Source organism: Aquila chrysaetos, chromosome 6, assembly GCF_900496995.4.
Source record: "Aquila chrysaetos chrysaetos chromosome 6, bAquChr1.4, whole genome shotgun sequence".
NCBI lineage: Eukaryota > Metazoa > Chordata > Aves > Accipitriformes > Accipitridae > Aquila > Aquila chrysaetos.
In genome coordinates, this window is record NC_044009.1 from 45,497,426 (window position 1) to 45,512,357 (window position 14,932).

A 14,932-nucleotide genomic window follows, 5' to 3' on the forward strand; every position below is an offset into this window, starting at 1 on the left:
TACATGCAGCTTCCAGTTGGGGAAGTCCCACAACCGATGATGGCTGGAATGATCTCTCTGTATTATGCCGTTACACTTCCTTTCTAAAAATCTACTCACTGTTCTCAGGAGACAGGATATTAGAAATAGATACAATTTTAGTCCTACAAGAAAAGAAATATTGAGACTTATAACTCATGTGAAAAGCAACTTTAAGCTCCATGTAAAAGGTAATTAAATGCAGTCCAGCTGCAGCCTGGCTGTCAATGAGGCCAGCCTAGAAACACTTTGGAGAGCTATTCCTCTTCTTTTTTGGCTGTATGTCTGCCTTGGGTTTTACTTCTGCACTTCCCAATCAGCCTTACAGATTTGCAACTATCTTTAAGAAATCCTTATAGATGAGTAATAGCTGAGAAGAAAGAGAAGTCCTCACATCTGATGCAAGGTGTGAATCCATGGTAAGCAACAGGTCTGTCGCAATGCAGAAATGTGGCTTTTCCAGGTTTTTTCACTGAGAATAGCCTTCTGTTTCCCTTAGTAGCCTGAAATGTAAAGGTTGGGAGCCAACAATTGCACACTGTCTAAGGAACATCTTACTGGGGATTGCTCATTCAAGGCATGGACGGATGCTTCCCTTCATCTGCTGTTCTTTAACAGAAAAGACATACCCCAACTCTCAGAAATCGTACCTGCAAGTAGCAAAGCCCAAGAAAGGATGGTTTATTGTTACCCAGGTGCTAGCTAAGGGCTGCCTCAGCCGTGCCTTTTCCATGTAACCACAGGCCTACCTCTTCTCTCTTTATGCCTCAGTTCTTCATATTAGAACACAGAGCTAATCACACCTTCCCATTACACAGTGATATTGTGAGGATAAAGAACATAGGAGTTTGGCAACCAGTATATAACTAACCTCCAATCACTTGAATGAATAACACTTGTGTAGAAATACCTTTACTCTAGCTTTTTCAGAGGCTGTTCAGGAATTAATAGCAAGCTGCAAAATACTTGCAAGAAGCATTAAGGTTGTTACTTTTGCTAATATTATTAAGAGGTAGCTGGTTTAACTTTAGTTTGGGAATAACTGCATTAGACCGCAGTTACAAAAGAGAAGAGGTCACACTTAACATCTCAGATACACGGGCTGCACACAGTGCCCAAGGGACCATTTGCCGCTGGTGTCCACTGTTCTAGTTTGTTCACTGACTAGTGCATTTGAAGCATTTAAGGATAGTGGGATGGAACCACTGATTTACCTGCTCTAAACCAACTCTGTTATAAATTTGAGTTTGGTTTCACTCGCATTGAGATACTTTCTTTGATTTTCTATTCCCAACAGATAGGACTAGTGATAGTGCTTTAAGCATAAATGCTGTCTCTGGTAAACACAGAGAAATTTATAGGGAAGCTCTGGGTTTTGCAAATGCACAGGAGAACATATTATATTTATTTTAGTAACATCACTGCTTTTTGTTTATCAGTACAAAAAAAGACTGAAATTAAAGCCACATAAATATTAAATGAAGCTTTAAATAATTTATTTTTAGTTCTGCCCTGCAGATGGCTTTACTTAAGGGTACTACTAATAAACAGTTACAAATATACATGCACACCTGAAACAGGCTGATTTTACTTCTTAATTAATGAAGTGAAAACTCATTAACAGAGTGAGCATAGAGAGCTTTGACTAACTTTTAGGTGAACTATAATCTCTCCATTTCTGCACTCAAGTTCAGCTCCTCCAAACCAGCTAAATCACTGTGAAACTAACTGCATGCAAGCAGGAGTTGGTAAGAAAACATCATGATTTAAAGCCAGAAGAAAGAGCAGAGATTTTTTTCAGGAATTCTATTTTTTGCAAAAAAAAAGCATGCAATGTTACATGGTGTTTGTTACAAAAACACCATTAGAATGACCATTTTGAAACATCATACTGGACCTCTTTGCCTGTTAAAGATAGGAAGTAGGGAAATTATTCACTGTAAATATATTTGTTGACTTCTTTTTCTTTTCCTAAAAGTGGATTATCCAAACATTGAGAAATTCTTGAGTTCACCTAGTGTTAAAAACAATGTACTAACTGTATAGGTATTATTTCTCCATTATAGTGAATTTTTTTTTTTTTTAAAAGCCTGTTTTTCTGTGATCTGCTACGATGGCTAATTGCATAATCAAATGTCAACAATTCAGGTCTCTGACTGAAGACATGAATCAAAGCTCCTCAAACTCAATTAAAAATGGCAAAGACAACAACAAAATTAGGAATAGGCATCCTGTCCTCAGAGTGAGAATTTGGAAAGGCATATGCCAACACAGCTCAAATACAATTGATAATTCAGGTGAGAAATTATTTTACATAAAAATTCTACTAGATATCTTTGTAGAAAAGGAGCACAAAGTCCGTGTGAGCACAGTTGAAACAAATGTTTAAAATAACACATCGTCATTCAAAATGCTTTTCAGTTTGCTCAGGTATACTTCAGGTATGTGAGTTAGAGTTAATAGGAAATGCCTGACTGAAGCTCCATACAGATATCTACAGATGGTCCGAGCCAGAAGCAAAAAACATGTAAAGTAGAAAAGTTTCAAATAGAAGAACTCATACTGTTATAGAGAATACTGGCATACACTATCCTGTAATAAGTATGATAATCAGGCACAGTCCTGATTTGAGTGATAAAAACGAATATAGATTGGGCCAGACTGTAAGGTAGCGTAAATCAACATAGCAGCATTAACTTCAGAGTTGAAGAACCCGGCCATCCTGTTTAATTAACATTTTAAGCCTGAATGAGACCAGCAGATTCTCAGTATTTTCAATAATAATTAGACTGTATCCTGTATATAATGTATAAAAAGCCACACTTCTTGTGCTAGTGACAAAATTTGGTATTTCTGGGTGAATAAATGTAATGACAAAGAAGGAAATTAACAGCAAATCATTGCGGCTAATAAGGAAGTGTTGATCCAAAATATTAATTCTCTCCACAGAAGGAAGACAAGCTACACAGTAGGCAGCAGTGCTGCAGAAGAATTGGCAATTAGACAAGTGCTATGTGTACTATCTTTTAAAGTATAAAGAAATGATTTGTCTTTGCCAGACTGTGAAGAAGGTAAGCTGACATAAATTAGAAGACACTAATGGATGTTAGTTTCTTATTATTCACATTAGCAAGGTTCTCCATCATCTTCACAGAACGGAAGTAACAACTAGAAAAATACACAGAAAGTTTCGCTCTATTATCCCAGGCTCCTTCAGATCATCATTTCAAAATTAATCCCTGCAGAACTACCCAAACGCCAAACAAGAGTTAAGAACACAGTACCGCAGACACCACTCATCCCATTTCTAGTGGCCCAAACATACATAACGCTGTTGTTCCTCTCGCAACTCTCTCCATTCTGCACAGTAGCCTGTTCACCTTCTCACCCATACAAAAAACATGTGCTAATAAAATTGCACTGAAAAGATGCAGAGGAACTCATTAGAAGGAGAGGATATTTAATCAGCTTTATGCACCAGTGTGAGTTGTTTCTGATGAGCAAGTCCTGGGATTGTAAATGCTGAATGCTGCTCCATATCGCCCTGGAAGGCCACTCAGCATGACGACACCAAAACTTCATTAACATGAATATTGCCCCAAGACCATCAGTTGTTTTTGCAACGCTTACTGGTTATTAAACAGACTTCCCCTCAGTGATGCCTCATTTTAGCTACTCTGGTTCAGAAAAGTAAGGATACCACAGACACAGGTCATTTCAATGGTGTTGAGGATCAGAAAATGAAGATTTTGAAGTACAAAATGGAAAGAACAGTGCTTGATAACTGCATTAAAGTGTAAATGCTTTGGGGATAGTAGATGGAGGCATGAAATGGCATAAACTTTGAGGAGCTGACAGAGGTATTTACGTGAGTGAAAGTACAAATGTAACTGCTTTTCACCCAGGTGAGCTCAGATCTGCTTGTGCACTTTCACACATGCCTCCTCCTGTCTGAAGTATTCCGAGGACAGCGAGACCATGATAGATAAGGAGGGTTGTGAGGGTTTCTCCCGTATCTTCCAGGCCCCTCATGGCACTAGGTTTTGCAGCTTTTTTTTTTTTTCAATGAACAAGTTTGGGTCCTGATGTTGCTAGAGGCAAGCAGCTTATTTCAGTATTTATTAATTCATCATTGGTTTAGCAATTGGGAACCTATTCCTTTGGATTAACATCCAAGCTGGTTAGATATAGCAAGTGAGCACGTTGTTTAAGTTGCCTGCTACACTGAAGTCCCATTTCAAAGCTCCAGCCCAGGAAGCACGCTTACTAAAGCAATACAGTCAGCACCTACAGATTTAATACCTACCTCTCAGCTTCCACATACACACAGGGCTTTAGAAAATGGCTTTGTTACCAATGTACAAATAAATGCATGCATACTTGTACCACTGCTCATATATAGGGGATTCATGAAAAATCTAATACTTTATCAGAACTTGTATCAAAACACAACATTTTTGAGCATGCAGATTCGAAATCGGAACAGACCCAGGTTGGAAATGGATTTGGTGATAACAGGTTTTGTTTGACGGCTTTTACAGACAGCAGCCTCACGTGTAGAGACTTCTAGGTATTCCACAGCTTTACTGGGTGGTGATGGGGAAGATAAAACAAACATTCTTCCTTTATCTGATCATGTGTAAATGAATGATTCAACTCCTATATCAGTGATAAGATGATTGCTAAATGGTTCTTCTCAACTTCTATCAATGGCCTGATGAAAGGAATTAACACTGACAGTGATAAGTTGTTTTCTCAGGCATTGAGACTTCATGACAAGAGAGGATTTCTTTTGCAGTCAAAAGACATTTTATCCGTTGAATATTGCTCTTCATTAAATGCATTAGAGAAGTCCAAGGATTTTCCTGACATTTAAGCAACTTCTGGAATATCCTTTTGCCTCTCCACAGTGATGTGGATCACCTCTCTTTACTGAATGCACAAGCTGTAATACAGATCAATTTGTTCACCATCTTTCCTCTGTCACTTATTCTGTTACATTTATCTCAGTAATTCATTACAGAGCTCACCTAATCTGTCTCCAGGTTTTGAGGGTTCTTTAATGTAAATGTGTTTGCTCAAATATGTCAGGCTTAATGGACATGTTTTAGGATGATCCATGTCAGACTTAATGTATTTACCATATTAATCAGGCTTGTTTCCTTCACATCTATTTTCATTCCCTGAGAATGAGAAAAGATGAATTCAATAGCTGTTTACTTAGTACTCCAGTAAAAACGTCTGAAGTTTTAGTAGTTTACATCATGGTGGATAAACCCAAGTCTTTTGTTTGGCAGAGGCGGGTGTCAAGTAGTTTTTCTTCTCTTACTGGACGCTTGGTGCAAGCTTATTAAACAAGCAGATGAACTGCTATTGTTTTCATCAAGCTTTGGAATAGGCCATTGGATAACTTATATAATTAAGCATAATGAGTATGTACATTAAATGGCACATTCAGAAATAAAATTTGAAACATACTTTTTCCGTTTCAGTTTTCATCAGATCTAGATTTCAGAAAGAAACCAAGAGAAAAAAGGCAGATGACACTGGACCAAGGATCTGTTGATTAGAAGAGGTATCGGTATGGAAGCAAAAAGGCAGGTCTGTATCGCGGTCTAGATTTGTGTGGAGTCAGAAAATATACTGGGGCACCACACAAGCACTAAAGAGTGACCACCAGTTTTAAATGATGCAGGTGAACAAACATGAGGGGAAAGGTGAGAAAAGAATATCTTGGTAGTAAATGGGTATATTTGTCGGAAAACCATACAGAAGAACCGGAAAGAAAAGAGGAGTCAGAGACAAACAAATTTACCTGGGGTACTAGAAAGAATGCAGGTCCTTCTCCTCATAGAAAACACTGCTTATGAAGTGTGTTTTTTTATTATCATGTATATAGTTTCATAGGTTGGCTACTGGGTGCTGAATAAAAGAATATCAGAATACACAGATAAGGCTATCATTTTTAGTATTTGATACCTCAATACAAATAATTATAATGCTCACATTTTATTTTAAGTCAAACCCACTTACATCTACAACATGTTATATGTTCTATGTTTGCTATTAGTATATCTGTAAAACTGCTATCAAGTTGCTAGCAACTTATCTATAGAACTTCTGTGAAGGACATTCCTGGTTTCTACTGAAAATGTAGTTTGATCACTTTGCTGCATGTAAAGCTTAAAAGGGTGGACTTTAAAACACAACGCAACATATACTAACAACAATTCCTTTCTGGAATATTAGGCGTCTAAGGCATTCAACCAAACGTCCTCTAAAGAAGACAAATCTCTGAAAAGTTGCTTAAAAGATAGACCTTCCTTTTTCTGACCAGATTGCCTTTAAATTAAACTGCAAAATGCTTCTGTAAGGTTGTTCTTGGAAAGTAGAAAAAAAGATAAAGCCTGCTATAAGGCAGATGATTATCAAGAATTTTAATGGAATTGAGCGCTGGGTTACAGCAGAGCTACAAAAGAATCCCTTGACCTCAGTGTGTGTTTTTGTTCTAGCACAAAGCAGCAAAGTCTGCAATGCACTTTTAATGTTGCTTTGATAGTGTGGAAACCCAACCCTCTATCTAGCTAGAGACTTTTCAAAACCCTTTTAAGTATCTGCGGGCATTTTCTCTGTATTATAGAAATGCCAGTATCTACAAGGTTCCCATTTAATGTTGGATGAATCAATTTTGAGCAACTGACCTGGACCTCTTATGAAAATTTGACAAAAATTAGACCCAAGTCTTTCTTTAAAGTTTCAAAAATTCTGACTACATTTACCTTGATAATCTTCACCTGGCTCTGAATTTCACCTGAAATACTCCAAACAAACAATAGGGGTCAATGCCACAGTTAGATAATTTCTTTCCAAGAACTGTGAATCTTTCTACTGTGGATTCTAACCCCAGCCTGCCTCAGGGAAATAACTCCCCATACAACTTCAGTAGGTAGTATCTTGTGTTTCCAGTGGAGAAGGCAGTACCAACAACACTCAGATATCTTTTGTATTGCTACTACCAATTCTTGTGTTGTCAAGTATTTGCTCTCTAGAGTGTTCACAATGCTCAAGTAAACTGCAGGTCTATTCAGATTTTTTAATTTATTTTATTTTTACCAGGGATGTCATTCTAAGGACAAAACCCACCTGCAGCGATGTCCCTGATGTGAAAGCTCAACAGGCTTTTATTAAAGAATGAATCTGGCCTTTTAGTTCAATCAGTGACATATTAAAGATAACATTTGAAAGCAAAAACTTTCCAGTTCAATAAAAGAATTCCTTTAGATGAACTGTCCATGCTTTCATGTACTCCCTGAACTTCAGTGCTTTAGGCCAGAAGTGCTTGTTTGATTCATTTAGGAATTGCTAGGGATAGAATGACCACTGGAAATCCACTATGGTGAATAAACATATTTACACATAGAAATAACTGTGAAAAAAAAAATTCCTCTTTCTTTGTATTGAAATCTGAGTATAAATTCAAGAATAGACTTGAAACTTTCTCAGACACCTCTCATCAGCCTATTTAGGCTGGTGAATATATGCTGAGACTCTGTTTTGTGTGATGCTTGAGTATATCGTTAGCAAAAAGCATATTCAATGTTGACTTGCTTCTTTAGCAAATTTATCACCCATTTGGAGTGACAAAGAGAAAAGGAAACTGGACCCAGAGAAATTATTATCATGCAGCTTTCAAACGCGGGGTTTGGTAAATCACCAAAGTGCTGATGTCTGAGAAAATGGCACACTCAGTCTTTCCTCCTTCAGCCTCAGCATAGGTTTATATCAACACTGAAGAATGATAAGATTAATTATGACTAACTTTCCTCCTCATTACAGATACATATTCTTAAAAAGAAAACAAGGTCAGGAACCTTTTAATTTGTGTAGGGACCTGTATAGCCAAAAGTACTTCTGCTCCATCAAGGTGCCCGAATTTTAGCCGTAACAGATGAATACCATAATTAAAGAAACTGTGGTATGACTGTTACGGTACACCATAGTATTGTCATGTGAAATTGTCTGCAAGAATGAATTCTTCAGTAATTAGCATTTGTTTGTTGGTACTATGGATTTTTGGCTTTTCCCTTGAAAACTCTTAATACATTATCATTAATACAATCACACTTTTCCAGGAGTGGCTGCTAATTTGAAACATTACTTGAAATATGAAACATTGAACTTTCTCACAAATGCTTTTATCTTCTCAAGATGTCCAATTATTAACTTCTCTATGTAAAGCTGTAATTTGTAACTGTCTTGTAATTTTTTTGGCCATTGTGATAATGCGGAAATTCAAGACAAACACGGACACTTCTACTCCCTTGGGGGAAATAGAATTCTTTTTCTTTGTAAAATGAAGGCTTTTTTATGTTTACATGGGAGCAATACTGTCAGGAGCTTGACACATAGTCTTTGCATTCAATAAAAGAATTTTATTTACAGGAATATTTGGAGACCTGCTGTACCTGTCTGAGCTGGGGAGTCTCTCATGACATGAAGGGAAATTCAACCTTTTTATCATGTTCTTCATCTTACAAGGTACTTTAGCATTTTCCACTTCATCACTCTTTCAAAACCCAACTACTTTATTGCAAAGAGCTTGAGCAAGGAGCTCTGAAGATGACTGGACCTGAAAGTGCTACTGGTGGATTATTAGGTCTCCTGTCTGTGGGAAGTGGGAGCACAGGTAGCATCTGTGCTGCCAGGGCCACATTTGGCATCCTCACTGACAGTACAGCAAAAGCACCCAGGGTATAACATATTTTTGCTTTAAATTTTTTTAAAATGTTTTAAATATACGTTTAAGTACAATATAGCACAATATAAATGAGTGCTTCATATGGAAATTATCATGTGTTCCTGAAATACAGGTATACTAGAAGGGAAATTTTATATTACTGTGCATTCTTGTATTCTTTCAATTTAGAAAATCCAGAGAGTCAGCAAAATACTTAAATTTGTTTAGATCAACAACTCACAATAAATTAAAAACCTAGCAACTGGCATTTTACACGTTTTTTAACACACCCAGGAGTATCTCATTATTAGAAAGTGATGAACCAGCATTGTCTGACATGATATCAACCTTGACTGTTCAGTTACATGTATCTTGTTTATTAGCTAACTGGGCAGAACTGATGTCAATTTAGGTATTTTACAGTGACTACTACAGCAACATGTTTCTTCCTATTATGTAAAGAACACCTTCCCTGCTTAATCATAGCCTTTCTACATCTTCTATACATTCAGCTCTATTTTGTTAACAGTTTAGATCAAAACCAGTAGAATAAACTCATTAAAGTACAGCTACAAAACCACACTGAACTTTGTTTTCTTAAAAAACCTGTTTATGATGGTAAAGAATGAAGTAAGAAATTAATTTACAGCCCACTGAAATTTTCAAGATTTCAAAGATGTTTCCGTTCTGGAAGAACCCCCAACACTGTGAAACTGTTCCATGAAAACAACACACCAAAAGCCTCCACCAGGACATAAACTGCCCTCTTTGATCAGACTAAGGACCTGACTCACTATCATGTGCTTGATGGCAGTGAGGCACAGCATTTACAGAGCAATCCTTCTGGCTTCTGACAACCAGAATCTTAGGAGTTGATAACAAAGAAAGCCGAATTTGGCTGTCTCACATCTCAGCTAATTCTTCATACCAACAAGTTCTTTATAATCTTCACAAGTTCTTCCCTGTGTATGGTTTTGACTAAAAATTGCAAGCTGACATGGGAAATGTTCCAAATGAACCTTTCTTAAAGCTGCATAGAGTTTCAGTCTTGAAAAAAACCAGTATCTTTCTATGAGAACCTTTGTATCAGAAAAAATGCCAGAAATTCTCTCTATTGAGGAATTTGGTAAAAGAATCTGAGTGAGACCTAGGAAAGCTTGCTATCCACAAAGAGCAATGCGGACATACAGCAGCAAAAATACCAACGTAAGATAAAACATAGCCTGATGAGAGTCGAATAAAACACAGCACAATATTGATTTAGGAGCATTCAGGAAGTGCACTTAGATCCATGCTTCTAATTTCCCAGGCTTGGTCTTGTCCTGCTGAAATAAGTAACGACTGGTACATTCTGCATTAGGACTCACTGTGCTCATGTTAACAAATTTGCTTAGACTTCAATTATTTTTACTGTGCCAGTACTACCTATTGCACATAATGTCTCCCATCATCAAAGTTTCCTGACATTAACAACTAGATCCTCAGAGCAAACTCTTTGAGTTATTGTAGATGGTTTGACAAGGCAGACTAGGGATAGCTGGCATTCTGTGTTGAGCCTTTAAGAGATGGCATTGTCTAGGGAAAAGAAGATGCTTTTGCAATTGGTATAATTCAGATGATGGAAAGGTCTTTGTACGAGCTATAGGAATTTCCCAAGGGCAGCACTGCCTGGCATCTCTGTAGCACTACATACTGTGGACTTGTATAGACCTGGGCCACAGACCTACCTGTCACTTTATCCATGTCATCAGCCCTGAAAAAGGTGAAGAAGAAGGTCTTTTCTTTGCAAAAAAGAACTTTGGTGCACAGGAGGGCTGGACAGACAGTGATGACCTCTCCCAGCTAACTGAGGGCCTCAAGAACCCAAGGCACAACCAAAGTCTGACTTAGGGGAATGCCAACCAACCTGCTCCATAACCACTATGTCCTGTCAGAGACTCAGATTTGGTGCATGTGGGAGGAGCAAAATATTAATCCCCTCAAAAGCCACCTGCATGACATATTACAGAACCCAGTAACAAAGTAATATATCAAAATATATAGCAATTAGGTCTCAGCCACAACCACCAATTACACTGATGAAGACAAAGGAAGCACTGGAGTCTTTTCAGAAAAAAGCTCTTCAAATAGCTGTTTTTTCTTGTTCAGTATCTGGATAAAAAATTAAACCGCAACATTTCACATCAATTCAAAGTAAAAGTTTTGAGAATTTTGAGGCGCAGGCACAATAATTATTTCAGTCTGAGGAAAAATAATTCTGAACAATCTTGAGTGAGTTACTCTCTTTTGGGCAATTTCTAGTAACAGAAAGAAAGCCCTTTATTCACAGAGTGAGGAGCATGTATTTCTCTTTTCAGGGCTAGTGCCTACCCACTCACAGAATCCCCTCAGAGTCTTACACTACATTGTTCGAAGTTCTTGTTATTTAGTTGCTGTAATGGAGCCAACTTATGGCTGGGTTCTTAGACAGGGAAGAGTTTAGGGATCTTTTCTGCAAGTAAGACAGGCAGAGTTTATTTGGCTGAAAAGGATGTACGAGTCAATAAAGCATGCAAACATTTTCCGACTACCCCAAAGAGAAAAGTGTTTCGACATGATACTGTGTTCAGCCCCACTTGCTGGGCTGACATTATTAGTGAAATGAAAGAGCTTCTGGCTAGCAAAATCACTTACAGTGTCCTGAAAACACTGAATCAGATTTTAACTATTGCTGCAGTCTCTGTCTGCAAAGGGAACTTGCTAAAGGAGAATCTTTTTCGTTCAGAGTCAGTTCCTTATATTGGTGACATACTGCTCTAATACAGATCCCAAACAGACTTCTGTTTTGTCCTCCATTGCCTAGTAGATATTTTAACATGTACTGAGGTTAAAAGTTAGTACATGCCAATCAAGAAGCAGGGTGAATGGTGCTACCCTCCTGAAAAGCGTAGAGCAAAGGCAACTTTATTTTCAATAACAGCTTTAAGGTCTTCTGAACAGACACCTGGTTTGCTACTTCTTCTGGTTTAGTTTATCACAGTAATTATTCTGCTATTCAGAATTTTATTCTGAATTTTACTAATTCAAGGCCAGATGACAGAGTTACAGTATATCAGTATTATTCCCACTGAAAGTATCATGCACAACAACCCTCCAGTTAAGCCACTATATGTAACCCACTGGTTCTGGAGGCTGAAATGATCTTTCACAATCAGATTCCAGAGCCCTTCTGTCAAGCACTGCATTGATCCACACTTGGTAATGGCTATCCAGGAACAGAGCTAAATGAATGCTAAAGCTGACATAAACTGGGCAAACAAATAAAGTAATGAGAATTAAACATGTTTTTTTCCAAGAACTGAGACAGCAATAAAATGCAGTGTAAAATATAATTTTGTACCTATCACATGACTCTGACATGTAGTCCTTGTCATGGTGTCCTCCTCTTCTTCTTGCAGGTTTTCTGTGACTACTTTAGCCTGTACATAGTACAACAACAAAAGTGAAGAACATCTGAGACTCTGTTTATGTATGTTGCTTCATGGTAACTACAGAATATCTTCTCAGAAATAAACCAGAGTAAAGTTACAGGGCAGCTAAGAGTGGAAGTATACAGCCTGTCTCATCCTGTGAACGATATCTGAGGAAAACAACTTTAACTTCACTCAAAGTCACAATAAGCAGCAGTCAAAAGATACCCTTGGAAGACACAATTCCTCAAAAGGAAAAGTCTTTTGCTGCATTTAAAAAAAAAAAAAAAAAATTATGCTCAGTTCTCCTGACCTCTTATTTGTTTCTCTCTAGAACTACCATGTTTCAGATTCTATGCTAAAAAAAATGTGACTTTAGTATGTGATGTGGTGTCTCTCTAGTTCAGTTTGCAAACACTGAACTTCGGTGGTTTTGTTTCCACCTCTGTTTAAAAGCATTTATTAGCTAAACAGAGACAAAAACTTCATTTAAGAATGCAGTGCACACTAAGAGCCTGTATGTTATTCAAATCCCCTAGATACTCTATTTTTCAGATGAAGGCATATTTTTGCTCTGTTCTTCTGCACTCCTATTTCCCAAGTGTATATATAATCTGAGTATCTTCCTAGCATACAGTGAAAACCCCCTCCATTACATGCCTTCAATGACCGTAATTCAGATCCAGGGACATATTTTTCTGCCATGCTATATAAATCAAACAGGAATGAAGATACTTTCAGGGTGATGAGAGGAGGAAAGCCAGCACTGCAGAAAAAATTACTTTCAATATCTCAGAGATCTTAAATTATTCGTTAATCACTCTCTGCTGTTTTAAACTACTTAGAGCACATTCACAATAACATTAAATACATTCCGTAATCTAAACCAGTAGAATTTACCATCATCTGCATGACACATCTTTGATCATAGTATATATTCTGCTTGTCTGGCTTATACAAGTAGCCCTATTGACCTCTTGTGACTAGCTTCAGTAAGACATGAAAGACTTGCTCTCTACATTTATAAAAGTGCATTTATAATCTCTTAATCCCAGAGATCTGATTGATTACATCTTTTTTCTGCTGAAATTATGCTCTTCAGGCTATGGAAAATGAAGAGGAGAGCATGTGATCATTTGGCATCGAATTACGGGTAGAACAATTTCTCACATTTGCAGACTGCATGGCGGTCTGTGGCTTGCTGCTGATGTGACATTTCACAATATTAGGATAGATCTCTGGGTATTCCCCAAACACACAGACTGCAGACAGACAGTGCTATACAAAACTCCTGGTGTCTTGATTTTGGTGCCACACTTCCACCTCACAAAGCAAAGCCCATGGCTTTTCTAAATTACACTGGCCTGTAATAAAATCACAAAGATGAAATGAAGCAGTGCAGCACAAAAATGATTGTATCTCACCTTAAGCTCCAGCCAAGGACATGAAAAAGTATTGGAGAATGTGGAATATCCTTGGTGTGGGCTAAAGGATTATGTATTTCTGTTGGCTGGCCTTTAGAGAAAGTGCTTTTTTGATGAACACTAACGGGAAGCATATCCCTCTGAAGGTGAATGCACAAGGCCGCCATTGGTGGAACATTGCTTTTTCCATAAATTCAGTGGCAGTCAAGCAGTAACGCTCTTTGCAGGAATAGAAATCAGAGGTAATTGGTGCCTATGTTATGGCATAATAGTGCCCCAAGTCTTTACCTGGCACATCACAAGAGAAGAGATTTAATCATCAAAAATTAAATAAGCTTTAAAGGAAAAACTTGCTGGAAAATTAATGCTAAAAAATATTATGGCCAGGATTTAAAGAGGCAGTATATATACGATATGCAGTTTTGAAATACAGCAGCTTCTGCACTGAACCCGTATGACTGAATGCACTTTGTATTGTTCAAAGAAAAAAAAAGAAATCTTCTTAGTTTAGGGCTTTTCAAAAGATTTATGCTGTTTTCTCCAAAAGTATTAATTTTGTCTTTTTACAAGGAAAAAATTCACAACAGGCCATTCTATTGCATGCGACTGTTTTCAGTTACAGCTATCTCCCAGTCTTTTGCAATCGGCTTCAAAGTAAGCAGACACCAAAGAATAACTGGAAATGATACTAATAAAATGCATGAACTTTGAATTTAAAGACTTTCCATTGTTTCTCTTGTAGAAGTTTGGAGGACAAGATGAAATATCACATACTGTGGAATCTTAAGGTATATCTCTTTCATAAGTTAGCATTAAGAACTGTAAGGACGTTTTAAATCTCATTATTCTAGATGTCCTCAGTCTTTTGGCACTAGATATTTCTTTAGGAATTAAGTGCCACAAAAACCACAATATGAAACTCAAAAAGATGAAGCATATAATGTAACTTAACAATACAATAAATACTTTGACTCCCAGCAAAGAAAAGAGTGTATGGTGTAGGACAGGTAATACCTTTTCCCCATGACTAACATGTCCTTAAAAACTAAATAGTGTAATTAGCATTTCTCCATTATTTCTGTATATTAAGGACAATCTTTGTAGTTCTCTGATAAACAAACTGTGTTTCTCAAAGATATACTTAAAGTCCTAAATGACTATTATTGCTGCATTTAGAAAGACTTCACAAAATGACAGACAAAAAGCAGAGCAAATTATTGCAGCATTAGAAAATAATAAGTTAGAAAGAAATTGTAGAAGGAATGTGTAGAGTTTTTTGTACTTCTGTACAGTGAAGATATACC

General features: G+C 37.3%; 1 protein-coding gene across 12 annotated transcripts in view; it reads right to left on the reverse strand.

Annotated features, from left to right (window-relative positions):
• NCKAP5 (NCK associated protein 5) overlaps positions 1–14,932 on the reverse strand; it is a 394,816-nt gene that overhangs the window by 42,563 nt on the left and 337,321 nt on the right. For 10 of the 12 annotated variants that reach the window (XM_030017100.2, XM_030017099.1, XM_030017101.1 and 7 more), the window contains one exon: positions 12,135–12,213. The exons of the other annotated variants lie outside the window; for them this stretch is intronic. In XM_030017100.2, coding sequence (XP_029872960.1) covers positions 12,135–12,213 — 79 coding nt within the window. The remainder of the gene's footprint in view (positions 1–12,134; positions 12,214–14,932) is intronic. 12 annotated transcript variants of the gene reach the window in all.